Source organism: Macaca nemestrina, chromosome 4 (genome assembly GCF_043159975.1).
Source record: "Macaca nemestrina isolate mMacNem1 chromosome 4, mMacNem.hap1, whole genome shotgun sequence".
NCBI lineage: Eukaryota > Metazoa > Chordata > Mammalia > Primates > Cercopithecidae > Macaca > Macaca nemestrina.
Genome location: NC_092128.1, coordinates 188338821 through 188366639, shown reverse-complemented (window position 1 = coordinate 188366639; position 27819 = coordinate 188338821). Strand labels below are relative to the sequence as shown.

General features: G+C 57.0%; 1 protein-coding gene across 6 annotated transcripts in view; it reads right to left on the bottom strand.

Annotated features, from left to right (window-relative positions):
- The window catches only part of LOC105472493 (collagen type XVIII alpha 1 chain), a 116984-nt gene that overhangs the window by 38410 nt on the left and 50755 nt on the right, over positions 1-27819 (bottom strand). For 2 of the 6 annotated variants that reach the window (XM_071095822.1, XM_011725785.3), the window contains exons 1-3: positions 17598-18979; positions 5306-5850; positions 760-846 (exon numbers count right to left, since the gene is read on the bottom strand). In XM_071095822.1, coding sequence (XP_070951923.1) covers positions 760-846; positions 5306-5850; positions 17598-18948 — 1983 coding nt within the window. In that variant the 5' untranslated portion in view covers positions 18949-18979. Of the gene's footprint in view, positions 1-759; positions 847-5305; positions 5851-17597; positions 18980-27819 lie in introns of those variants that run through there. The other 4 variants (XM_011725786.3, XM_011725787.3, XM_071095823.1 and 1 more) reach the window with 2 other exon arrangements.

Genomic DNA, 27819 nt, shown 5'->3' with positions numbered 1-27819 from the left:
GGCACACCACACACACACAGAGACACACTACACACACACACAGACACACCACACACCACACACCCACACACACAAGACACAGACACACCACACAGACACACAGAGACACACACCACATATGCACACAACACAAGACAGACACATCACACAGATATACACACACAAAAACACAGACATGAACACATCCACACAACCCACAAGACAGACACAGAGACACACCACACACACAGACACACCACAGACATGCAGACACAACACACAAGACAGACACACACACCACACACACATACACAAAAACAGACATGCACACATCCACACACAACACCCAAGACAGACACACCACAGAGACACACCACACACACACCACACACACCACACAAAGACACACACAGAGACACATACCACACACAACACACAAGACAGACACACCACACAGACACCACACACACACACCACACACAAGACACGGGCACACCACACACACACACTCTTTGCTGAGCTGCCTCACATCCACCGTCTCACCAGCTGCCATGGAGGGTGGTTCTGGTGTTTATTTTATGCTTTGTATTAGTTTTTAGGTGGGAAAGTTTAAGGCAAGGAAGGGCTCCGAGGTGTTACAGGAGAGTACGGAAATGGTATCGGAGCTTCCCGGTACCCAAAGTGGCATCTTTTGGGACTTTTCCTGTCACAGCCCTTGGCCCTGAACTCCACATGCCAGGGGTTGAGGGAGACCCCGCCCGGGACCCGGCTGTCACTCACCCCATCTGAGTCATCGCCTTCCTCGTCCAGGCAGTGCATGGGGCCCACCTGGGGGTCCCCGCGCACCTTCAGCTCAGCGATCATCCCCTAAATGCAGACAGAGAAAGCGGTCACCAGCGGTCCTGAGGCAGCAGCGGCAACCCCAGCACTGCCTGAGCTCCAGATTTCGGCGGGCCCACGGAGGGCAGGAGCGTCTCGGGGAACGAAGGGGTCTCGGGCAGCCTCCTGGGGGTGCGGTATGCCTCATGGTAGGAAGACGTGGTGAGACCCAGGGGGGTCCTGGGCGCTTTCGTGTGGAAAGCACCCAGCTAGGCGGAGGCTGCTCCCTCAGACTCGGCTCATCTGAGGTGGCTGATGGGCCACCTGAGTGCTATGGGTTTAGAACCACAGTGGGCGTGGCTCGATCCAAGGCCTGGGAGAGAGGAGCAGATTCGAGGGGCTGCAGGTTAAATCCCCCAACCCCAAGTCCTGGGAGCTTTACACAAGCCCCAGGCGGCCTCATCTCCCGACTTGGACCAACCAAGGCAGCACCACAGCTTTGCTTTCTTTGAACTTTACCTTTTCATAAAAAGCAAAACCCAGAAGCCAAGGACCAAAATGCCGCAGGTGTGGGGGAGTTTCCTGGATCTCTGCACCCATTCCGTCTGGAGCCGATCTCACTCACCCACCCACCCACCCACCGCTCCCTCCAGCATCCTCAGTCCTGGGCTGAGTGCCAGGGTGCCTGCCCCTGCCCTCTTAGGTCCTGGCGCGGCTGGCAGTGTCTCGTGAGACGCAGGCTGGGGACGCTGGGCAGGGACACAGGAGGGCGCAATGTCCTAAGCCTCAAGCCAGCAGCTCGTCCGGGGGAGAGGACACTGGGAGGGGCTTTGGCAGGAAGAGGGGCTGCCAGGTGGGGGCTGTGCACAGCACCAGGGGCTCCACTGGCCGCACTGCGGGTTCTGCATCCTGGCCTAGATTTCAGAGCCAAGTGAGACCAGGTGGAGCCTGGGGATCCCCACGCCAGCTGGGCCCCAAAGCCCGGGCAGGTGGCTCAGGAGTGGGGCCTGAGCCTGCAGGATGGGGTGTGAGTGCTGAGTGTATGGGCACATGTGTGTGAGACCATGCATCTCCGTGGACACGTGTGCAAACATGAGATCATGTATGCATGTGTGTGTGAGTTCATGCATGGGGCATGTGGACCCCGCGAGCCCCCTGGGTGTGCACGGGTTTCCCACAGAACGCACCAGCGGTTCTCAGCGTCACACCGCAGGGGAGGGGCATTGCCTACAGTGCCCTGGGTAGGCCGGGGCAGCACCGCGGGGTCCAGGGTCCACCGTCCACCAGGACCTGCTGCGTGGGGGCAGGGCAGCAGCTTTCACATTCAAGAGGCTCCAGGTCATGCCTGGGGAGGAGCTGGGGTTGCATTCTAGCCCTGGGGCAGCCCGGGCGGGGGAGGGGTGTCAGGGGTGCATCTTAGGTGGTCTTGGTGTGGGGGAGGGGCTGGGCATTCCTGACATCCATCCCCACGCAGACACGCCCGTGAGGCCCTGACAACCTGACAGGTGGCCGCCATGCTCTCCGGCCACAGCGCTCTCCTGAGGGTGCTCCCGAGGGTGGCGACGCCTTCTGCACGGGGCTACAGGGTGCCTGGGTCAGGGGCAGCTACAGAGGCAGAGCAGCTCCAAGCCTGTGGCGGCCACTGGCTCCAGGGGTGGGGCAGATGGCACTAGTGCAAAAGCCACAGGCCCATTGCAAATATTTAAGGGACTTAGGACTGAAAGTTATGAAATCCGGAGACACCCAAAACAGAGATCACAGGAATCCTGTTAGGGAAAAGCGTGTAAAATGCTTCCCACATGCTGCAGCCTCAGCGCCCTGGAAATCGGGACACAGCTGGAAATGACGTTCACAACAGCACAGCTGGGGGGTGCGTGATTTCCCGGGAGACGGCCACTGACAAACCCCACTCAAGAAAGTGAACTTGAAAAGACCAACAACACCACAGGACTCTTACGACGAGGAACACAACCAACGCTCCGGAGGGCTCTGTCGGACCCCGCTGAGGCCGGGGGTCCCAGGCACCATCTGTGGCAGCGTTGGGGGCACTGCAGCCTCGTGGAGTCTGAGGAGGAGGAAGCCTCGGTTTCCTCCCTGCTCCCAAAGCTCTGTGCTTGTTTCTGCCAGAAATGATGAGTCACACAACTCAATGTTTCTTTCCCAAGAATCTCAATTCAGACGTCTGAGAAAATCTTGTGCTGAACAATTCCACCTTCTTCTCTACCACACAAGCGTGTTTCTCCTCTCCCCAGCTGGAATCTCATCTAAGACCCAAAGAGAAAGTTCCTGACACCTGAGGCCTGCAGGGACCTGACACAGAGATCAACTGACATGGCCTTCGGCACACGGCCCGCGGCGCGCCACCCACGCCCAGCAGCACACGGCCCGCGGCGCGCCACCCACGCCCAGCAGCACACGGCCTGCTGCGCGCCACCCAGGTCCAGACCCTCTAGCTCCCTCCTGTTCCAGCTCTCTGACCTTCCAAGGTTTCACTGGGCTGTTGTAAATCATGGTGTCTTCTCCAGGCCAGATTTAACCACATAAGCACATCAAATCCCAGCCCGGCGCAGTGGCTCACGCCTATCATCCCAGCACTTTGAGAGGCTCAGGCAGGTGGATCACCTGAGGTCAGGAGTTCGAGACCAGCCTGACCAATATGGTGAAACCCCATCTCTACTAAAAATACAAAAATTAACCAGGCGTGGTGGTAGGTGCTTGTAATCCCAGCTACTTGGGAGGCTGAGGCAGGAGAATCACATGAACCCAGGAGGCAGAGGTTGCAGTGAGCCGAGATCACCCCATTGCACTCCAACCTGGGCAATAGAGCGAGACTCCATCTAAAACAAACAAAACAAAAAAACCCCAAAAAAACCATACATCAAATCCCAATGGTCAAAAAAAAAAAAAAAAAAGAAAAAAAAAAGACAAGGTGGAAATAAAGTCTGCAGCATGCGAAACCAAAGAGCAGTTACTTTTACATGTAAGGAGTTTGTATAAATCAATGAGAGTTGGGCCCACCGAAAAACACAGAGAACATAAACCAGTCAGTCACAAAGGAAGAAATACAATAAACAAGTGGCAACGTGGAAGTCTGTCTTCACTAACAGTCCAAGAAATACAAAATTAAACACCCAGACCCCCTTTTCCTACACATCTAACTGGGAAGTGGGACTTCGCTGATGAGGAGGCCTTCACTGCAGGGCGGCGGCCCGGCTCTCGCCAGCACCATCGGGCACAGCTGTGCACCCACGTACCCCAGCTCTCGGCACTTGGCCGCCTTTCCTTACAGCGTTAAAGATGTACAGCACTTGTGGGCGACTTTATTCCACCAAGAAATGGCTGGGGATTCACACAACAAACTGCCTCTCACAGGAGGGCGTGACTCTGACTTCTTTCCCGGCAATCATGTTTGTGATCAAGAGGAAAACAAAGAGGCCCAGTTTGGTGTCAACGTTCTAGCGGCTCCTGAGCTCTGAGGGTTAAAAGTTCCTGCCAAAGGTGAAAAGTCAGCTTGCAGAACCCCCAGACACCAGGACTTAGAACAACTTCAAACAAACAGCCCTTGTCAGGGCAACAGTTAACCTTCTGTCCCCTGTGGCCAGTCAGGGCAGGGGCGTCCCAGCTGCGGGCCAGCTCGAATGTTAGAATTCAGGGACTTGGGAGACAGTGCCAGCTGAGGTCGCCCACACGGTTGTTCCCAGCCAAAGGTTCCCAGAAATGCAGGGGCTTTGGACATAGACCCCACATGGGTTCAGGGCTCTGTCCGCTCCCCCAGCCCCAAGGAATGAAGGCGCATTGGAGGGACTTCCCGGAGACTCAGGTGGAGACGGCCACACGCCGTCACCGCTGGGGTATCCCACCACGTGCTCCGAAGTGGAGTCTCACAGGCCTGGGGCTGCCGCACGCTTGCTAAAGGTGTTGACCTGCAGGGCCGCCCTGAGCCCCTGGTCCCAGCCGGTGTGGAGTCACCATGGGAGAACCCTGCTGGGACCGACACCCTGCTGCCGCCAGCTTTGGATCACTCATCGTTTTCAACAAGGACCCCAGCTTTCATTCTGCATGGGGCCCTGAGGCTTGTGGCTGGGCCCAGACTCGGTCCCCACTCACCCAACCGGCCGGTCAGAGGTCGGGAGCCCCAGTTCACCACGGGGCTTGGCACAGGCCTGGGGGTGTCTCTGGGTCACGGGGTCACAGCTGGGGTGGATATCTAGTTACAAAGTCGTTCAAATGGGGCCCTCCTAGGCTGGGCCTTGGTGTCTCAGAGAAACCACAGAAGCCCAGGGCAGCCCTTCCTGGGGGCACAGAAGCCAGAGAGCCAAGAAAGTGAATGTTACCCCAGCCAGGCTGGCCAAGAACCTGGGAGGCCTGCACCGGAGGCCAAGGCTGACCACAGCTGGGGTGGGGCTCTCCTCTTCAGGCTGCAGCTCTGTCCCTGTCCCAGTGGCCACCGCCACCCCACCCTACCCTGGCTGCTGCAGCCCCCCGGCAACAGCATAGTGGGGGTTACCTGGAACTTGTCAGGGTCCGCTCCTCCTGCCTGAGCCACGAAGAGCCCGGCGCCGGGCTCCAGCTCCAGACCCCGTGAGGACCGAGCAAGCGGCATTCTCTGGAACTCCTCACAGTCCACGTAGAGGGCCACGTAGCCACCCTCCACACTGAGTGCTAAGTGTGTCCACTGGCCGACGAAGGCGGGGAGCCGGAAGCTGGCGGCTGTGTGGGTCTGGCCTGCGCCTGGCTCTGTGTAGAGCAGGGAGATGTCCTGGTGCCCGTCCCGCACCCCAGAGAGCTTCACGCCCAGCGAGACCACTGCCTGCGCCGAGTCTGTGATGGCGAACAGCACCCCTGGGCCCTCCGTGGCCGGCTGGATGTGGAACAGTAACGAGAAGTCGCGGAAGAAGAGGCTGGGGAAGTGGTACCGGGCCACTTGGCCGCTGTTGGCATCTGGCCCAAAGACGTAGGCCAGCCCGACGTCGGGGTCATCCGTCTGGGTGATTTGCTGGGGTGGAGGGTCCCCAAGGAGCTGCAGTAGCCCCACCTCCTCGCCGACGCGCTCTGCAAAAAGGAAGACAGCTGGTGAGGTGGCTGTGCAGGACAGTACCAGGGGCCACCGATGCCGCCTGGAGAGGTGGCCAGGCAGGGGCACAAAGGGGAAACTGAGTCTGAGAGGGCTTTCCACGCGCCTGGCAGCCTGCCCTGATGCCCTGGGCTCAGCCGCCCAATGACCACCCAACGGCCACCCTAGTTCACTCATTCCCAAACGACGGGCGCGCTCCATGCAGACACCTGCCTGCAGGGGACATGGTGTCCACAGGCTCCCGTTCGCTGCTTTCAGCAGGGATGGGCACAGCCAGTGGGGAGAAGGGGCCAGGGACTGGCCGGCACCCCCGCCGAAGCAAGGAGCTGTGAGAGGCGGGGCTGGCAGCCCTGTGCCCCGCCCACCCACTCTGCCCCTGCTGGTGCAGCCCAGGCGGGCAACCCAGCGTGGCCTCCACTGTGAAGCCGCAGCTCCACCGCAGGGAAGGAAGGAGGCTGACTCCACACCCCAATGTTCTTGGAAGCCTCGGCTACGGGGCCTCGCCCAGAGCGGCTGCCTCGGCTGGGGGTCCACGTGGCGTCTGAGAGGCACCGTGTGGGATTTCACCCAGCGCTGTCAGGGCGCCAGCTCACTCACTGGGTGTGGTGCCTCATGTGGCAAGGACAAGTAGTGTCTCCCCACCCCACCGTGCTGATTCCCCTCGGGGCCACAGTCACCCCTTGGAGGGGCTGCACGCCTGACGTACCTGCCAACATGCTGACGCCCATGTACCTGCCAACGTGCCACGGTCTCCCCACCAGCCCCGCTGCTCCCTGCAAATGCCCCGCAGCGCTGGGTGACTCACTCCACTCATTCCTGCCCAGGCGGAGCTTGACTTCACTTCAACTCAGTAGCCCAGGGTCAGAAGGAGCCCTGTCCATCCCTCTCCCAGGGAGCCCAAGCCAGGACGCAGCCCCAGTGCCCGGAGTTCTCGTTTCCTGCCCACGGGAGGAGCAGCACCCACTCAAGGACAGACCCTGCTCAGAGTGACTTCCCAGCACACCTGCCATGCCAGGCAGAGCACGAGCTTTGCGGCCACAGTCTGGGCCAGGGACTTGCCCCAAGGCCCTACTCCCGTGACCGTGAGGCCCCAGACAGACTGGACACGGTCTGCTTCCGACAGAGTGTAACGGTTACTCTGGGATGCCTGTGCGGCGGGCTGGCTCCTGGTCGAGCTCTCCTGTGGGAAGGGGCTGCTGATGCCCAGGCGTCCTGAGGAAGGCGGGGGCGAGCACCTGTGTGCGTGTACCTGTGGGCTGGGGGCCCTGTGGCTGGGCCAGGCTGACCTGGGACAAGACACAAGGGAAGAAGTGCTGAGCCTGGACATCACGAGGGAAGCAGTACCTCCAAAGAGCTCACAGAACACAGAACCAGCGGAAACAAGAGTGCAGACCCCCCGGCCCTGGCACACGCCGTGGGCACCTCCAGCGCCACTGCTGCCCCCGCGAGGCCCTGACTTCAGCATGAGGCGGTGTGGCGGCCTGGACTCCCTGTGGGCCCTACCCTCGTGCCGACTGGAAGCAGGGCCAGGCGCAGAGTGGACAATGGGCTCTGTGGACAGCAGCCTGGTCCGGCGCCTGCACCCTGAGGCTAGGGGTAGAGGGGTCCCGACGGGCTGAGCCTGGGCTCTGAGGCCAGCAGTCATCTCCCCCTCAGACAGAGGCTGCCGTCTACCCAGATGGCAGCTGCTACAATGATCCTTTCTTAGAAGAAGTGCCCAGGCCCCACATGTCCACGCCAGGGCTGTGCTAAGATCAGGAAATGGGACTCTCGGCCTGGGGGCCAGATGCCCTGGCAGTCGCCCAGCTGCCCCCGAGTTCACCCGTCAGCACCAGGCGCTCCAGCCGCTCCTCAGAACTAGCCCAGCCTGAGTCCCCGGGGCACGGGGCCTGGAGTCTCTGCCGCCCCTTTGAAGGGGTCCTGAGGAAAAGATCCAAGGCTGCCTGGCCAGCCCCCTGCCCTCCCACACAGCCACCTCCAGTCCTGCAGAGCCAGGGCTGCTCCTGCCTGCATGGGGCAAGCCGAATTGGGGAAGCCTAGTCCAGCCAGGTGGGTTTCATGTTGCTCAGGCAACACCCAGTTCAGCACTCAGAGGCCCAACAGCTTCCAAGACACAGGGTTGATGCAAACTAGAAATCAAAGCAATCTCATGGGTGCTCCGAGAGAAAACGGCTCTGAGACGGGACGTTTCCCTCAGGCCAGGGGAGCCAGCACAGCCTGTCCTTCAGCTCCACCTGGGCCTGTTCAGAAATCCAAACATACAGCGGCTGGGGGCCCATGGGGGCCAAGGGCAGGTGGGCTGCAGCATCCCCAGGGCGTGACCTCGAAGCCCAAAAACCCACAGCATCTATGCCATGGTAGCTGAGACCTCAGGGTGCGGCCACAAAAGCTGCCCTGTGACTCCCAGGACCAAGTGCCCTGGAGATCTGCGTGGCACTTGCACGGCTGCCCAGGTCCATGCCAGCAAGTGGAGGCCACATCAGTGGTTCTGTGAAAGCTTTCAGGGACCCTGGAAGCCTCCATTTCAAGCACGCACGTGCAGGACTCTCGTTAAACGGAGACGTCACAACTGATACAGAAGAGGCAGAAGAAGGACAAAAGCCAGAACCTGCAGTCAGTGACCACAGTGGCACGAGATGGCAGGGCAGGTGCCAGAGAGCCGGTGGTTTTGGTGCCTGGGGCATAGGACATGCAGACCACATTGGTGGGCACAATGCAAGCAGTGGATGAAAAACAGCGGCAGCAAGAAAAATCCAGCTCCACCTTGTCAAAAATGTTAGCTAAAGTAACACCAAAGGCTAACGGAAAACCAGCAGGTAAATGGCTGTGAGAGTGAGCACTGCAACACTGACATCAGCCAAACGGACCCGAGCTGGAGCCATTCAGCGGACAGAGGGGACGACACGCCCTGACAGCCCTGTGGGGTCTGCTGAGCCAGAACCACCGCGCACCTGCAGGCGAGGGAGTCGCTGCCAATGACAGACCCTAAGGCTCCTCGCTCAGCCCAACTTTCCTGTGAAGAGAGAAAATAACCACCTCAGTAAGACTCACACGGAGCTTCCGGAACCCGATCCAGAGCTTGAAGAGCGCGCCATCATCACTGCCCCATCACACCACAGCACTTACGCAGTGAAGTGCCCGGGGGCATCAACACGCCATCATCACTGCCCCATCACACCACAGCACTTACGCAGTGAAGTGCCCGGGGGCATCAACACGCCACCATCATCACCGCATCACTCCGTGGCACTGACATAGTGAACTGCCCGGGGGTATCAGCCCGCCACCATCATCACCCCATCACACCGTGGCACTGACACAGTGAACTGCCCGGGGGTATCAACCTGCCACCGTCATCACCCCATCACACCGTGGCACTGACATGGTGAAGTGCCTGGGGGGACATCTTGGCATCAAAGAAAAACAGCCTCCGAACAAACACTTCCACCAATGCCCAAGGCTGCAGAGCCTCAGGGAGGGGCTAGTCTCCCTGGGCGGAGACTTCCTGCTGACACTCAGACACATTTACAACATCCAATCTCTCCACTGTCAGCGCTGACCCAAAACCCACGTCAGGCCCACGCGGGCAGCTCAGCTGGTGTCCGATAAACAAAGTCTGCGCGACGAACCCACCAGTCAGGGCTGAGCAGGTGTCTGCAGGGCCATCTGTTATACAGAGAGGCAGAAATACCTACAGGTGCTTCAGTCAGGAGGGGCTGAGGAAAAGACCAGAACCACACGAAGAGCCAGGGCATCTCCCTGGAGTTAGGGAGACTCCTGAGATGCAGGATAAAGGAAAGAGGAACTTGCAGACACAGGGCAATCCCATTTATGCAAAGTAAGACTCCCATGCATATGCACACATGTGCAGCCATGCACATGGGCAAACTGTGGTGGGCCGAACCATGGCCCCAAGAATGTCCACGGCACAACAGCTGGAACCCACAAGCATAATTTTATGTGGCAAGGGGATGCTGCAGCTGGGACTCAGGCTGTGGATCTGGAGATGGGAGATGATCCACATCTAACCACACAAAGCCTTAAAATCGAAGGACAAAAGACGGTAGCATGAGGACTTGCCCAACACCACTGGCTTTGAAGGGGGAAGAAGGGGTTTTGAGCGAAGGAAAGCAGCAGCCTCTAGAAGCTGGAAAAGTCAAGAAAACGGATTCTCCTCCAGAGCCCCAGAGGGACCCAGCCCTGACAACACCTTGGTTTCAACTCAGTGAACTGGTTTCAGACTCTGACCTCCAGAACTGAAAGATAAGACAGCTGTGCTGGTTTAAGTTACTGAATTTGTGGCAATTTCTTACAGTCGCCAGTAGGAAGCTACACACCTATATGCAAATCAGCGCAAACCCATGGGGGCAGGTGGCCGCGGTGAGTGGGACTCAGGAGCTATGTTCTGTCCTCTCATGTGTGGCTGGAGTCTTGCCGAGGGTCTACCTTATCTAAGGGGGTCTTGCGGCCCCAGGGCGAGCTGTTGACTTCTGGGACAGACTCCAGCCCACCAGGAAGATCTCATCCCCCAAATCCCATCCCAGAAAGAGGAAGAGAGGAAAACGGGAGGCTTTGGAGCTTCTACTGAGGGACTATGGGATCCACCTCTGCCCCAGTGCCCGGGCACTGTGCCACTCCCGAGGGCTGGGCAACCTGGAAAGGTAGTCACTCTGCCCCCACAGATGTGTGTCTCTTCCCCAGAGCTACAGGCTTCCACCATGGTTGGGCTCCAGCCCAGTTCTCAGAGCTCCAACCTCTGAGCTCTGGACCCAGCCATGGTGCCCATAGGGAGTTTCTCCCTGCACTTGGCGTAGCTGGGTGGCATCCAGGATAGACACCTGCACATGATATAACAATGATGATGCCTCAAGAGTTGATTTCTTTTCTTTTCTTTTGAGATGGAGTTTCACTCTTGTTGCCCAGGTTGGAGTATAGTGGCGTGATCTCAGCTCACCACAACCGCCACCTCCTAGCTTCAAGCAATTCTCCTGCCTCAGCCTCCCGAGTAGCTAGGATTACAGAAACGCACCACCACGCCTGGCTAATTTTGTATTTTTAGTAGAGACGGGGTTTCTCCATCATGTTGGTCAGGCTGGTCTCGAACTTCCAACCTCAGGCGATCCACACACCTTGGCATCCCAAAGTGCTGGGATTACAGACATAAGCCACCACACCCGGCCAAGACTTGATTATTTGACAGAAATAAACATGTTTGAAAATGACTCTGGAGTACTCTGGGAAATGGCAGATGGAAAGCACCAGGAATCCATCTCCCTAACTAATTAACAAGTGCACGGGCAGAACTTGTCTTAGAACTCTTTTGGAACTCTGGAGTCTACTGAAAGTTTGCAATGTCCAGAGGAAGGTTTGAACAGTAACAGGTGGTTAATTTAGCTAAACCCCAGCTCTTGGCACAATAGCAGCTGCACATCCATCCCCCACTCCCATTCCCATAGCAGGTGCCATGCACGAGTTCCTGCAGCAGCGGCCACACAGCTTGTGGGAAACAGGATGGCAAAAAGGACCCTGTCCTGCAGACATTGAGAACCTGTGCTCTGATCAGGTTGCTTGGGAACACAGAGGTGCAGACAGGGAGGTGGGGCCATTGTTTTACACTCCCTCTGTTGTTGCAAGCTCCCCCTTCCAGATGAAGCGACTTCAAGTGGATTTAGATGGCTGGCACTGTTTTTTCTTCCTCATTCTTATCTTGTTCCTCCTTTGGGAGCCAAACATGAAAGAACAGGACATTGAAAAACAGCAGCATGTAAGAGTAAAATTAGAAAGTGGCTGCACACACCCAGGGAAAGGGACAGGCTCAGAAAAGACCCAAGAAGATCTGAAGTTCACACCTCAGGGAGATCTTTGGCACAGAGACAAAAATTTTTTTTAAAGTAACAAAAAGCAGTGAACACTGGTGAAGGGTGAGAACTGACTTCCAGAGCTACATTACTGAGTTCAAATGTTCACTTTTTAACACAAAATCACAAGGCACACAAAGTGATAAGAAAGTATAGCACATTAAAAGGAGAAAAATAAATCAACAGAAGCTGTCCCTGCAAAAGACCTGATGGCAGATCTACTAAACAAATATTTTAAAACAACTGTCTTAAAGATGCTCAAAGAACTAAAGGAAGGTGTGGAGAAAGTCAAGAAAGTGACGTATGAATAAAATGGAAATATCAATATAAAAACCTTGAAAGAAACCAGAAAGAAATTATAGAACTGAAAAGTACGATAGTTGGAATTGAAAACATCACTAGAGGAATCTGAAGGTGATTTGAGCAGATAGAAGAATAAATCAATGAGCTTGAAGATAAGATAATGGAAATTATTGAAGACAAAACATAAATGAAAGGTGAAAAGAGCCTAAGCGGCACGTGGCCACCATCAAGAGACAAGGAAGCATGCACGCTGTGGAAGCTGCAAACAGAGGAGGAAAAAGAAAGGTGCAGAGAGACTATCTGAAGAAATAATGGCTGAAAACGTCTCAAATTTGTAGGGAGACATGAATATAAACAGTTAAGAAGCTCAGGGAACTGCAAGTAAGATGAACTCAAAGAGACTCACACCAAGGTACATTATGATAAAATTTTTAAAAAGAGAGAGAGAATCTTGAAAGCAGCAAGAGAAAAACAACTGATCATATCCAAGGCTTCTTAATAAGATTATCAGCAGATTTCTCATAGAAACTTTGGAAGCCAAAAGGCAGTGGACCAATATATTCAATGTACTAAAAGAAAAAGAAAATTGTTAACCAAGAGTCCTATATACAGCAAAACTGTCCTTCAAAAGTGAAGGAGAAATTGGCATTCCCAGATAAACAAAAGCTAAGGGAGTTAACTGCCACTAGACTTGCCCTGCAGGAAATGGTCCAGGTAGTCCAGCAGGTGAAATGAAAGGACACTAGTCAGTAACAGTAGGTCCCATGAAGAAATGAAGATTTCAATAAAGGTAAATACATGGGCAATTATAAAAGCTGGTATTGCAACAACAGTTTGTAACTGCACTTCTTATGAATGAACCTGGAGGATATTAAACTAAAAGAAATAAGACAGGCACAGAAGCAAATACTGCATGATCTCACTTATATGTGGGATCTAAAAAGGTCATATTCATAGGAGCAGAGTAGAATGGTGGTTGTCAGGTGCTGAGGTCTAGAAAGGACAAATATGTGTGTGTGCCACAAATATGGCTAGAAAGAAGGGACCCTCGAAGGGGGCCCAGCAGCCTGGCTCCAGAGTGCCCTTCAGCATTGCAGTAGATGTAGGACAAGCACGGGCCCAACAGGGGGGCACCAGGAGACCAGCAGCATCCACCCTAATGGTGCAGGCCATCTGATGAGGGGTAGGGACCAGTGCCAGGATGGATGGTGCCCATGCACAGAGTGGGGTGCAACGGGGCACAGCTGCCACCCCACTCTGTGCATAGGCAATGGGGGCCTCCTTGACTTACTGTTACTAAGTAGTGTCCTTTCATTTCACCTGTTGGACTACCAGACCATTTTCTGCAGGGAAGGTCCAGTGGCAATCAACTCCCTTAGCTTTTGTTTATCTGGGAATGCTAACAGGGCACAGCCCAGGCCAGCCCATGGACAGGAGAAAATATGACTGTGGGTTGAAGGGTACAAAGTTTCAGTTATGCAGGAAGCGTAAGTTCTAGAGATCTAATGTCCACATGGTGATTACAGATAGAATACTGTAGTGCATATGGCACTTCAAACTTGAGTAGATCTTAAGTGTTCTCACCACACTCACAACAGTAACTGGTTGAAGTGACAGATGTCCACTAGCTTGACTTTAGATATCTACAAAAACCTAATATATGTAAGGACCTGCAGGGAGCCCTGTTTGGAGTGCTGTGCTTTTCATTCTGTCTGTGCCTGGTTCAGAATCACACAAGATCTTGTACCCACAGACAACTGAACCCAATGCACTGGGCTCTTGACACTCCAGTAGGAGTTAAATGCTGAGTCACTCTTGGTGCATCTGAGAGACATGGAGAATTTATGAGAAGCTTAGCCAGCATCATCGAAAAAATATTTATAGGTTGCCAAGCGGTGAGAGATAAGAATGAGCTGTTTCTCATGGAGTGGTCTTCTCTCCTTCTTAAACCAAAGTTACACGGAAATGTCAAGCAAATCAATTTTCTCAAGTTCTGCATTTGACTAAAGGAGCAAGAGGTAGGTACCGTGTAAGGACACCTGTGCACCAGTGGCTGGCCCACGGGGTAGGGGGCAGCGAGAAAGGAGCAGCCCCTCGGGGCCATCACGGTGACGTGACCTACACATGCACTCCCGTGGCCTCCCACTGACCTCTGACTGTCCAGTGATGGGGGTGGAGGCAGAGGAAGCCCCAGCCCAGGGACCTGTGCACCACTTGCCAAGATCATGGGACTCGTACATTGGAGATGAGTGACCTGGCCGGCATGTGTGTGGACCTGCTTCCCAAGCACCCCGGTGGCAGCCGTGCCTGGATGCGCCCCACTCTATGCATAGGCATCGTCCACCCCGGCACTGGTCCCTGCCCCTCATCAGATGGCCTGTACCATCAGGGTGGATGCTGCTGGTCTCCTGGTGCTCCCCGGCTGGGGGCTTGCTTGTCCTGCATCTGCTGCGATGCTGAAGAGCGCTCTGGGGCCAGGCTGCGGGGCCCTCCTCAAGGCTCCCTTCTTGCTGCCACACTCGTGGCACGCACACATGTCTGTCCTTCCTAGGCCTCAGTTTCTCAACTGTAAACAGGAACAATACCCACCTCCCAGGTCAGAGAACGCTTGCTTGTAGGACTCCTTGGAAACATCACCTGCCTCTGCTACGGTCCCAGGGGCCAGGGTTTGCAAGAGCTCAGGAGGGGCGTCGAGAGCACAGTCCAGAGGGCCAGGCACCCATTGCTGTCGTGGGGTGACACTTCCACAGCCCTTGTGGCCTGAGCTCCGTGTGTCACTCATAGAGTCCCACTGAGACAGCCCAGGGGGCCTTCCTGGAGGCAGTGTCCCTGGCAGCCCAAGCCCAAGCCCTGTTCATTCACTCTTGGCACCTGCAATGGGGGAGCCTCCCTACCCCACCCCGACCCTCCCCTGTGTGGGGGCCTCACTCCCTTCCTTGTGGGTCTGAGGGACAAGCCCACAACAGGGCAAAACCCTCCACAGCGTCCCTGCCTGTGGGCTGACCACGGGGTGCACCCTCCAAGCCTTTGAGTGCCCCCACGCCCCAGCATGGCCACACTGCCCCCCAAGCTCTCCTCGAGGTGTGCCGGGGGGGTGGACACACAGGGCAGTGCCCAGGACCAGGTGGAGGGGGCATTGGAGATGGAGCCAGGCAGGAGGCAGCAGGACCCCTCCAGCTCCCCTCCCCTCAGGGGCTCATACTCCCTGACCCCATGGCCTGGAGATGCAGCCAGGGCCCTCTGTGGGCCTCGAGGGCTCTGTTCTGGTGCCAGGATCATAGCCCAGCACCCCCACTTCTGGGGCCTCACAGCCTGCCCCGAGGGGTCAGGCACCAACATGGGAGACTGGGCTCCCCCTCCTCCTCTTGCCCCTCACCCAGGGCTGGGAGTGTCCAGCCTAACACGGGGGCCCGGCAGGAGTGGGGGCTCACCCAAGAGGAGCCTGGGCTGGGGAGGAGCTGAGAGGCCAGAAAAGGGGGCAGGACCCTCCGGGCCAGGCCACACCTGGGAAGGGACTCCATGATGAAGCCCGAGGCCCACCTCTGGCCAGAGGCAATGTAGGCCAGGAATGCCGACAGAGACCCCCAGGACCCTGCAAGGGACACTGCCTCCCTCACACGGGGACACTATCAAGCTGTCCAGATGTTCAGTGAAAAGTCCCCTTCAGGCTGTGCCACCGACTAGGCCAGCTGCAGTTACAGAAATTCCTCGCCCTCACAGCCCCACTCATACCCTAGCCCTTGAGCCACGCAGCTGAGCACTGACTCCCAGGAGATCAGCACCTTCCCTGAGACCGATGCTTGTTCAGAGCGCTCAGCTGATCCCAGTCTCGGGGCCTGGCGTTTCCCTTCCCACAGGCCGCAGCCCTCCCAGCCCGCCGCTGTCCTGTCTGCCTCCGAGGACAAGGTGGGCTATGCTCGAGCCTCCTGGGGCTCCAGGACACTGGACCAGGGTCTCTCCAGGCAGGACAGCTCCTGAAGTGCTGCCCTACCCACACGCTGGGTGGGGAACAAGGCTTGGCCACCAGTAGCCAGGTGGGGTGTGGCCCTAGGGGGGTTGCCTGCAAGGTGGCTGGTGCTTGCTTGGCATTTGGGTGTTCCAGGGACGGAGCATGAGTGGGACCCAGGAATCTGACTGCTTGTGGCAGTGCCAGCTGCCCTGGGGGTACCATCTAAGCCCCGAGATGCCAACAGCCATGGGCACAGCCCCTGCCACAGGAGAGCTCCAGCCCTACGCTTCCGGGGCGCATCCACAAAGGCCCCCACGCCTGCACACACCACGCCCCCCTAGCACAGTTCCTGTACCTGCCTCAGGCTCAGCCATGCCCCACTGCAGCCCTCCCTCCCTTCCTGCCTGCCCCTCCATTCCAGCCCACGTGGGCTTTGCTCCTGGGACCACGTGTTGTCAGCACCTGGCCCTGCCCTGCCTGTGGCCCCCCGGCCACACCCCGGGCCCCACACAGGGTCTGCAGTGGCTCTGGGCTTTGCTGAGAGAAATGGTCACTGGCCTGAAACTCGAGGGGAATCACCAAGCTCATCATCCCTCATGGAGCCTGGCAGGTGGGCGTCCACCAGAACTTCCACTGCAGGCACCCCCACCTCCAGGTCCGGCACAGCTGCTAATCCCCACCAACCCTGTCCCAAAGCCCACAGGGCAAAGACCGAGGCTGCTTCCCCTCGGCACTATGGGGGGGACAGAGCACCTCGCACTGTGGGGACGGGGCCTCTGGACCAAGGCTGCCGGTGCACACAGCAGGCAGAATCTGCATGGGGCAGGCACAGCTCAGGGGCCCCGTCTACCCCCAGACACAGAGGAGGGAGCTGCTGGGGTCCCTCCTGGGCTGCCCCTGCCCCTGGGAGGTTAAAGAGTTCCCCCTTCCCTCCTCTTCCTGCCCCCCAACTGCCCGGCCAGCAACAGGGCCAGGCCACGTGGTGATGGGGCAACGTCCCCTGGGCCCAGGAGCGGCCCCCACTGTGGCAGGGAGGCTGTGTGCTTCATGATGGGGAGGGGGGACATGAAAAGCTCCCTCTCAGGACAGGCCCTGCGGACCTCCCTGGTCCCCACCCTGGTGAGGGTCTCTGCACTGCCCACACGGCAACACCCTTGGCCTGAGCACGCTAAGGCTCCCAGGAAGCGGGTCGAACTGTGCAGCTTAGTGACCGGGGCAAGGTCGATGCAGCCGCACCTGAGTGGGAATCTCGGCTCCCCGGGGTGAGTCACGCCACTGCCCCACGCTTCAGTTTCCCCTCTGTGACTCAGGGCATGGCAGGGTATCTCGGGACCGTGCTGAGGACTAAATGTGCTAAAATGCCCAGGAAGCCCCAGGCCCAGGCAACGCCTGGACACATCGGCTGTGGTTCATCCACCCTCTTCCCGTCCAGACGCCGGCCTCCTCCCCGCACAGGATGCCTCACTCCCAGCTCTCCCGCCTCCCGAGGGCCATGGGCCCCTGACCGTAGAGACTCAGTGTTGGGGGAACCTGTACCAGGCTCACGTCAGCCCTGACCACGCTTACCTGGCAAGGCAAAAAGGAAAGGGTGGGGAGAGCGGGGCCGGCCAGTTACCTGCAGCCGGCCCAATGAACACACAGTACCCGTCCTCCTGGGCTGGGAGCGAGGCACAGGCGACAGGCAGCCAGCCCCCACTCAGGCGGCTCCAGCACGTGTCCTGCAGGGCCTCGCAGAATTGGCGGCAGGGTGGCGGGGCGGGCAGCGGGACCCTGCCGCACGGTGGGGCCAGGAGCAGGCAGAAGAACCAGGCGAGGAAGGGGTGGCAGTGCGTCCGCAGCAGGCCCCCCCACACCTGCGCCGCAGCCTGCACCTGCTCGCCGCTCTCATGGTGGAGGTGGTTGGGCAGCCAGGAGCGCGAGATGCCCAGGCGGCCACAGACCGGCAGGGAGGGCGGCAGGGGCAGGCAGCGACCGGCAGGGGCCTCAGGGTCAGCCCCGAGCAGGGCAGAGTTATTAGCAAGACCCAGCCCCGCAGAGTTAGCCGCGTGGGAGACCCAAGCACTGCTGTCCCCGATTAAAGTGGTAACTGCGACCTGAGACGGTGCGCCCGGGAGCCCAGAGGAGAAGGCAGAGGGGGCCGCGTGCACGCCCAGGGAGCCCGTCACCAGGGGGTGCAGAAGTGGTGTGCGCAGGCGGACGTCAGGGCGTTGGAGCTGCTGGCTGGGAGCGGCTGCGGTGGGTGAGAGTCCTCGGCTGTCCGGGTCCTGCAGGCTTCCCCAGGCAGGGGCCCCGCCCAGCGAGGAGGAGAGAGAAGCTCTACCTGAGGATGGTGGTGGCACTGAGGGCCCCGTGAGTGGTGCCCGGGGCCTGCCCAGGGAGGGAGGCGATGGGGTGGGTGCAGGCAGGGTGCCAGCCTCGGTCGTGTGGGTGCCCGGAGAGCTGGGAGCGCCACTGCTGGGCCACAGAGTGGTCCCATTCTCCCGGGGGGTGCTGGAAGGCCCAGGGAGGGCGAGGGTGCCCACAGGAGCCTCGACAACCCGCGTTTCCGCCCGGGCCAAGCTCTCAGTGGGGACAGTGTCATTCCACAGCTGGACAAAGCTCCGGATGCCTTGGGCCACGTTCAGGATCTTGGCTCCCACACCGGCAATGTTCTCCTCTGGCATGTCCGGGCTCTCGGCAGAAGTGGGGGTGCCCTGGCTGTCCTCCAGCAGCTCTGAGGGTGGCTCAGGGCTGCCAGGGGCTGTCGCTGGCTCCGTGGAACCATCCTGGGAGACCACGTGCGTGGTGGTGTCTGCTGTGGGCTGCACAGGCAGGAGCCCCTGGGGCTCAGGGATCGTGGTAGCTGCTTGGCTGGTGTCCTTATTATTGAACCAAAGCCAGTTCAGGTTCAGCAGGTCGGCCTGAGCAGCTGCCAGGCAGCAGAAGAGCAGCAGCAGGACGCGGCAGCCGCTGGGGTTGGGAGCCATCGGGGCTGTGCCGCTGGAGCCGAGGGCGGCGGGAGGGCCTTTGTGCCTGGAGGTGGGGCTAGCCAGGCTCCCGCCCTCCTGCCCTCCCCTATGCAGGCTTCCCAGCCTCTGGCAGGTTCTGTCTCCCACCCCTCACTCTTGCAGAAGGAAAGAAGGCACCAGCCTTGGAATCAAGGTGCCCAGCACCGGAGGGTTCCAGCACCCAAGGATTTTCAACTTCTTTCCCACGGCCCTGCAGCAGCCCCAGGCTCCGTGAGGACAGAGGGGCAGTGTGTGCAGTATCCGCGGGGTTCCCCATGTGCTCCGCTAGGCTCTGCCCGGGCAGGGCTGCTGAGTCTCCAGACTGGGGTTCCAGGCCAGGACCCCATCCCAGAAGCACTGAGGCAGCGGCCCCCAGCCCCTGCTCCCCCTCTGGCCTGGAACGCCCAGAGGTGTCTGGCCCGGAGCCATTGTGCTGTAGGAAACTTGGAACTGAAAAAATGCTCAGCTTGCTGCAGTGCCAATTCCACTGTTGCAATGGCTGCCCAAGTCGTTAAGTATCCCGGGGAGGGTCTCGGGGGGCTCAGACCCCCTCAGAGCCACTGTGCCTCCCCTCGAAGCTGGGGCTTTACTTGTCTTGGACTGTGTCCCTTTCAGCCCTTCCTGACCTTCTGCCCAGGAGACCCAGCAGAGGTGGAGCCTGGGACCAGGGCAGGAATGCATCCTCCTTCCCGGCCTCAGTCTCCCCGTCAACAAAAGGATCCGATTAGACTGGAACATTCCAGGCAGTGAGTAACCCACAGGGCTGTGAATGGCATGTGAGTGGCTGCTGTGCCCCCACCAGCTGCCCGGGCACAGCAGTGGGTGCTGAGTGTGCCTTACGCCCTCTGAGGATTTGTGTGCAGCCCGGCCATCAGCCCATTTCACAGATGAAGAAAACTGAGGCATGAGCCTGGGGACCCTGCTCAAGATCATGGAGTCCAGAAGAGGTGGAGCCAGATGGAATCCAGGCAGTCTACACAGGCATGCTCACTCACACACGTGCACTCACACGCACACACGTGCTGTCACACACATGTTCACACATGTGTACATCCTCACACGCACATACCCACAGTGTTCACCCCACAATCCATCCCCCCCGCTGCAGCACTCTACGCCTGCTCCCCCAGCTGGAGTCCCTTGTCACCCTGCCTCCTCCAGGTTGTGTGGCTGGGGTCGCAGCCACCCTCCCCCAGGGCTGGGGTCAGTAGATGTGAGAGCAGCTGTGATGAAACAGCCTCACAACCTGTCCCCAGCTGTCCCCAGGTCAGGACATGCTACAGCCAGCGGCTGATTGCTCCCACAGGGCAGGGCTGGGCTGCCTGGGACCCGGCCTCGTTTCAAGCAGCTGAGCGCCACATCCCTCTCGAGGGCAGGCGCAGGCATTCCACAAGCAAACACCTGCGTCTCGGCGAGGCCTTGCTCCCCAAACTAATCCCCACACTGCCAGAGAATAGTCTCTTTGCTTGAAAACTGACTGCCGCTGATGTGATTTTATGCTTAAACACGCCTCCGAAAAGTCTCCGAACAGAAATTCCAGAGACCGCCCCCTCCTCGCCCAGCACTTCTCGGGGAGGGAACTCTGGGCTCCACTTGTGGGGGATGCCCTGCCACACTGTCAGGGTGGGGACGCCCCCAGCCCCATCCCAAAGGCTCTGTGCTTAGAGGGTCATTCACACCCCCCACATACAGCTCCTGGGCAGAGCCAGGCACAAGGAACTGATTACACCCGGCGATGGAGGGACAGCAGCTCTGGCCCTCGGGGCCACACTTGGAGGATGGTGGCAGCCCCATCGCACTGAGCACCCACCCTGCCATCTGCAGGGTGCCCAGCTCCCTCCAACCTTCACCTGCCCACTGTACTCCTGACCCCACCCTTCCTGTCCATTGTCCAGGACTCCTCCACCTCCAAGTGCTTTGAGAGCCTCCTGTCCCCCATCGGGGTTCCCTCACCTCCAAGCACCTCCACAGCATCACACATTTCACCTCTTGGAAATCCTAGTGCAGCTCTGCCACGGCCCCCCAGCTCAGCCCCTGGGATCTGGTTCCCACCAGGAAGCACCTGGCAAGGGTGGCTACTACATGAGCCTCCTACATGTCATCACACACATGTGTGTATACACACATGCTCACACACGAACACCCACATATGCACACATCTATGTATGCTCACTCCTGCTCACACATGAACACATGCAATGCATGCTCAGCTATGCCATACGTCATGTGTGAATACTCACATGCACAAGCCCACACACGTACATACATGCTCACACGTCACACACACACGGCATATGCATACTCAGCTCTGCCACGCATGCTCACATGACCACTCACACATGTGCACACACACACACATACTTGCACACACATACAGGCAAGGACACTCACCATGTACTTGCGCTCTCAGAAAGCACCCTGGTGTCACCCAAGTCCTCCAACAGCACGGCCAGGAATCCAGGTCTCCTCAGCCCCTGCCCAGCTCCGTGTAAAGGGCCTGACTATGGCTTGTTCCAGGAGTCTGAGCCCAGACGGCACCATGAGCAGCGCGGACCAGGGTTTCGGCGCAGCCTCTTCCCCTTGGTGGAGGGAGTGGAGAAGCTGAGGCACAGGGAGCAGCGGTTGGCAGTTTCCCTGCAGCTACTTGGCCCCTCCTGGGGTGAGTGCGGCCTCAGGCCTGCTAGAGACGGAGGACACATGTCATCATGAAGGACCTTGAGGAACCACTTGGCTCTGATGGGGCAGCTGGGAGGCCCATGATGGAGCTCACATGGGATGACCCAAGCTAAGGAGGAAGAGAGTCCACGGCTCTCGACAGAGTAGAGCCAACAAGACAGGTGAGACCCCTCCCTGGGGGTGCGCGGGACCTGGGTGACACAGGAGAGTGCCCCAGTCTAAAGTCCTTCCACCCTATTGCCTTGAGGCCTGAGATCGACCTTCCCAGTCTGACTTCGCAGAGGAAGCAGCCTTCGAATCCCACCACGTTCCCCTCTGAGTGTTCCTGGGCTGAGCACAGAACACGGGGTCCTCATTCAACTCAACAAGGGAATGTTAACCACAAACTCCCTCAGCAAACCCCACGCAGACAAGCACATCATCCCTGCAAAGGCCAGCGGGGAGCTGGGGAAGAGCATGGCTCAACAATCCCGGGGATCCCGGAAAGGTGGCACCACACAACACAGCCACCCAGCTGCGTCCCCAGGGCCCCGGAGCCTGTGGGGCCCCTTTCTCTGGCTCTCAGTTATGACAACAGGCGGGCCAAGGGGCTCCCTTCCTGGAAGCCAAGCTGACCCAGCTGCTGTGTTGGGCATCATCACAGCCTGTCCCACTCCGCGTGGAGAGACTTGGGTTGACTCCGTGCTCTACTCCCCGGCTAACCTGATGAGAAAATGGATCCCCTCTGTTGCTAGGCTACAGTGCGGCGGCACCATGGCCCCTGCTGGCCGGCCATCTGGCCAGGGCACTAGAAATGCCTGTTGGAAGCTGTAGCCATGGGCTGCCCACATGCAGCCACTCCTGTTATCACGACCTGCCCGCTCCTGAGGGTCCTGAGGCGAACAGCTCAGAACCCTACACCCCTTAGAGGACCTGCCGTCCCCCACCGGTGCCGTCCTGCAGAGTCGGGCCCTGTCTCCTGAGGTGATGGGGCCACTGGAGCAGCCACGAGGCCCTGGAGCCTCAGCGTCCACCTGGTCTTGGTGGACCCGGGCGTGCTGTCCCACCACGGAGCGGGTGTCCTCCCTCAGCCTCTGGCATCCACACAGCCATCGAGGGCTCGCCACTGCCACGCCAGTCACGGGCTCTGAACGCTGAAGCAGCTGGCAGCAGGGTGCAGGGTGGGCACAGCGGGAGGGAGGCCTGAGATGCAGGGGGAGGTCATATGCACCGGTGGCCGTTTCAGACGCCAAGGGAGACTCCGCCCACCATGAACACAGGCGCCAAGAACTGGGCCTCCCCACTCCCCGCACCCCATCTGGTCTCCAGGAAGCCTCTTCCCACTGCCTTCACCTGCCCCGAGCCAGGGTTTGTCCTGTCTTGTTGGTCTGTCTGGTTTGGATTCCTAAATAGTGTGATCTTTTATTTTCTTTTTTAAAAAAGGCACAAACACCCACATGTGAACAGGGGAAATTGGTTCGTCAGGGGGTAAAGAGGGGGGCCCATTTCCGGGCTGAAGGCCCCAACCGTAGCTTCGAGGCTCCGGGCTGTTCAATTGTCAGAAGTGCTCCTCCTACTCGTGGCCACCCTAGGCCTCAGCCTGTGGCGGGCGGCTCTGGGCTCCCTCCCCATGGGCCTCCCACACATCAGCCCTGGAGGCTGGCGGAGGACGACAGAGATGAGGGAGCAGGGCAGCCCCCACCTGAGCCACCCCCTTCGTTCCCTCCCTGTCCTTGCCCCCAGGTACCCGCCTGAGCCCAGAATGTCCTGCAGAGACCCCTCAGGTGTGGCCTTCCTCCCCTCCTTCCCCAGGGACCAGAGACTGTCCAAGGGCAGGCCCAGGCAGGGCTCCTGGAGAGTCCACAGAGGAAAACCTGGGCCCTGAGGTCCCAGTACCCACTGCCCATGGGCACACCCCCCAGGCGGGCACAGCCAGTCAAGGTTTGGATGCCGTGGACGCGTCTCCAGCCCTTTTGAAATGAAAACATGACTTTTCATCTTTCTGTGGCGCAACTAGTTTATGATTGTCTAAAGTCTCTGAATGTGCTTCCTGGACTCTGTATCTTGTGGCTACTTTTTCAAACCGCAATGATAAAAGGCCAGAAGCTCTGCAAGTGCCCCCTGAAGGCTCCGCTGCTCGGCCAGGACCTCTCACCAGACCTGGACCGGGTACAACTCGGCCAGCGGCATGACTAGCTGCCGCCATCTGCAGATTCAGTGGCTGGAGGTGGCCGCACAGTGAGAGGGCCAGGTGGCTGGGCCCAGGTCCAGGTCCCTGGAGGGCGCTCCCCTGTCACCGAACACCACATGGACCTGAAGACCTATGGAGGCAGAGGGGGTGTGACAACACCCTGTCTAACGTCTACCCCCCGCTTACAGCCTCTTTCCCCCTCTGCTCAGTGCTCAGGGTGCCCCATAAGCCCATTGTCTCCTCCACGGTGGGGCAGAGTGGAGGCTTCTGTCCCCCGATTCCACGACAAGGCTTCTCTTAGCTCTTCCCTGGATGTACATTCCTGGACTCAGCCGTGTCCCTCCCCAGGCTCTGGTGTCCCTCTGACCGCTCGGCAGAGCCTGGGGACCACCAGGTGGGGAGCCTGAGTTCTTCAACCTCTTCAACCCCAGTCCTCCGCTGGGTGATCATGAGCGGTGGGAGCCTTCTTGGCTCCTAAATTAATGCCAAGCACAGCCTGGCGCTCAGCGGGCAGCCTGCCTCTTCCCGCACCTGGCCGGCGGCAGCTGGAAGCCCACGAGAGCCAGGTCCTCCCCTTGGGCTCGGTGCAACCTCCACCGCACCCCCACGGCCCACCCTTGGGAAGGCTGCCAGAGACACGGGAGATGGATCACTGGTGAAGGGTCATGAGCCGGGCAGCGGGGCCTGAGGCAGGAGCAGCATGAGGATCAAAGCGTCGCAGGGAAAAGACATTTGAGGCATCTTCCCAGGGACAGCTGCCACCTCTACCCCTGACAGGAGGCCACAAGGAGGCCACATGGACCCCTGCTGTGGTTCTCCACAAAGCCTGCATCTAGGCCAGGCGTGGTGACTCACGCCTGTAATCCCAGCACTTTGGGAGGCCAAGATGGGCAGATCACGAGGTCAGGAGATCGAGACCATCCTGGCTAACACGGTGAAACCCCGTCTCTACTAAAAATACAAAAAATTAACTGGGCGTGGTGGCGGGCGCCTGTAGTCCCAGCTACTCGGGAGGCTGAGGCAGGAGAATGGCGGGAACCCGGGAGGCGGAGCTTGCAGTGAGCCGAGATCACGCCACTGCACTCCAGCCTGGGCTACAGAGCGAGACTCCGTCTCAAAAAAAAAAAAAAAAAAAAAAGTCCGCATCTAAACACGAGCAGGCAGGTGGGTAAGTCCAGGCTGCGGGACAGACACCCCCACAGAAACCCAGCTGGACTCCCAGACACACCCATGTCAGGAAGAAGGCGGTGGGGCGGTGGCGGCAGGCGGGGCTGCTCCAGAGTCAACAGACTACAGAGCAGGACACTAATGCAACACGTGGTCCCTGACGGCTCTGGGACTGCCCAAAAGACACGCAGGCCAGTGGGGCAAAGGGCATTATGGAGTGCATCTGGAGACGGCCTGTTCACGGGAGCATGGACAGAATTATTGTAAACTTCTCAGGCGTGATGATGACACTGTGGCTCTGTGGAAGAATGTCCTTGTTCCTGGGATATGCACACAGAAGTGCATCTACAGGGCAATGGGTGGAGATGCTGTGGCTCACCTCAGCGAGTGTCTGTACTTGCTTGTGGATATGCAGGAGCACACATGTGTGCGTGTACATGGATGTGTGGCTATGGATACATGCATGCGTGGCTATCTGTGTGTGTGGATTGCATGTGGATTGTGTGTGCAAACAGACGAGCATGCGTGAATGTGTGCATGGGTATGTACATGTGCACACATGGATATGCATCACGGATGTGTGCAGATATGTACACACGTGGAGGTGCATGTAGACATTCTTGTGTGTGCACACACATGGATACCTGTGTGCGTGGATATGTGTGTGTGTGGATATGGATGGAGAGAAAGGGAGCGCCTGGGAAAAATGTGGCAAGTGTTTGCTTGTGAGTTGAATGGAAGGTGTGTATGAGCATTTTCTGATCATCCTATCAACGTCAATGCAGGTTTGAAATGTTCTCAATAGGATGTTTGTAGAGAAAATAGAGGTTTCTTCCTGATGTCTTTTGGCGAACTCCCTATGCCAGCTCCACCTCTGGCAGTGCAGGTGACTCGGCAGAGGGTGGGAAGAAATGCTTTTCAGACCTCGATCCATGTCCCCTGGGGCTCCGTGTGGGTGTTATTCCTGGCACGCCTTCAAAGTCTTGTTACGCCTCCCAGTCCGAGGAGGTTGGCAGAAGACACTGCGTCTGTCTTCTCCTGAATGCTGCAGCAAGGAGGGCCGGTGGGTGGAGCACAGCGGGGCAGTGAGGCTCACCGACATCTCCTGCTTGATGTTATAAAGTTCACTAAGGCAAAATAAAAGATCTCAATGTGCTCTGTAGGCTCTAAGGGAGCCATCCACACTCTACCCAAAACAAAGCAGATATTTTCAAAGACTCTAAGAACTTCAAGAGCCAATAAGGGAGCCATCCACACTCTACCCAAAACAAAGCAGATATTTTCAAAGACACTAAGAACTTTAAGAGCCAAGGGGTCCCCGATTTTTTTCTTCTCCAAGATTGCTTTGGCCATTCTGGGTTCCCCGAAATTCAATTTAAGTATTGGGGTCACTTTTGACAATTTCTGTAGCCAGTGGGGATTCCAGCAGGAGTTGTGTGGACTCTAGTCGATTTAGGAAGTATTCTATCTTCCAATCCATGAACACGGGATAACTTTCCATTTATTTAGATCTTCCTTAATTACTTTCAATGCTGTTTTGTAGTTTTCAGAGTATAAGTTCTTGTTGAAGCTGTTGTAAACAGATTTTTCTTTCTTAATGTCATTTTTGGATTGTTCATTGCAATTATAAATAAATACAATAGATTTTTCTATATTGATCTTACACCCTGCAACCTTTCTGAGCTCATTTATTAGTTCTAATAGTTTTTTTGTGGATTACTTAGAAAAAACTGTATTTTTAGAGGAACAATAAAAAACTTTTTAGAAGAAACTTTTACTTTTAAATATATATATGATATACGATATATATGATATATGATATATATGATACATGATATATAGCTCATATATAAGATACACATATATAAGATCTGGCCTCTAAAAATACAGTTTTACTTGTTCCTTTCCAATCTGGATGTCTTTTATTTCTTCTTGCCTAACTTTCCTGGCTAGAACTTCCAGTACAATGTTAAATAGAAGGGGCAATAGGGAACGTCCTTGTCTTGCTCCTGATCTGAGGAGGAAAGCATTTGCTCCTTCACCACAAGCATGGTGTCAGCTGTGGGCTTTGTCACAGATGCTCATTATCAGCTTGTTGAGTGTTTTCATGAACAGTGTTGAATTGTGCCAAATACTTTCTCTGCATCTATTGAGATGACTGGGTGTTTTTAATTTTTTATTCTATTGATATAATGTATTACATTGATTTTCAAGTGTTAAACCAACCTTGAATTCCTGGGATAAATCCCACTTAGTCATGGTGAATTTTTTTTATATGTTGCTGGATTTTATTTACTAGTAGTCTACCAAGGATTTCTGTGTCCATATTCATAAGATAAATGAGTCTGCAGTTTTCTTTTTTTGGCAATGTCTTTGTCTGATTATGGTATCAGAGTAATACTGGTCTCATAAAATGAACTGGGAAGTGCTTCCCACTTTCCTAGTCTTCTGAAAGAGTTTGTGAGAATTGGTTTTAATTATTTAAATGCTTGGTAGAATTTAGCTGGGAAGCTCTCTGGTCCTTGGCTTTTCTTTAAGGGTGTTTTTGGATTACTAATTCAACCTCTTCACTTGTTATAGATCTATTCACATTGTCTATTTCTTGTTGAATCAGTTTGAGTAGTTTGCACCTTTCTAGGAAATTTTCAATTTCATCTGCCATCTAGTTTGTTCATAGGATTGGATTAGAAAACAGCTGAAGGACTCACACTCCCAATTTTAAAACTTACTACAAAGTGATGGTAACAGGACAGTGTGGGAGTGGCGCAAGGACAGACACATGCATCGATGCAGTGAACTGAGGGTTCTGGAATAAACTCATAAACCTACAGGCAACT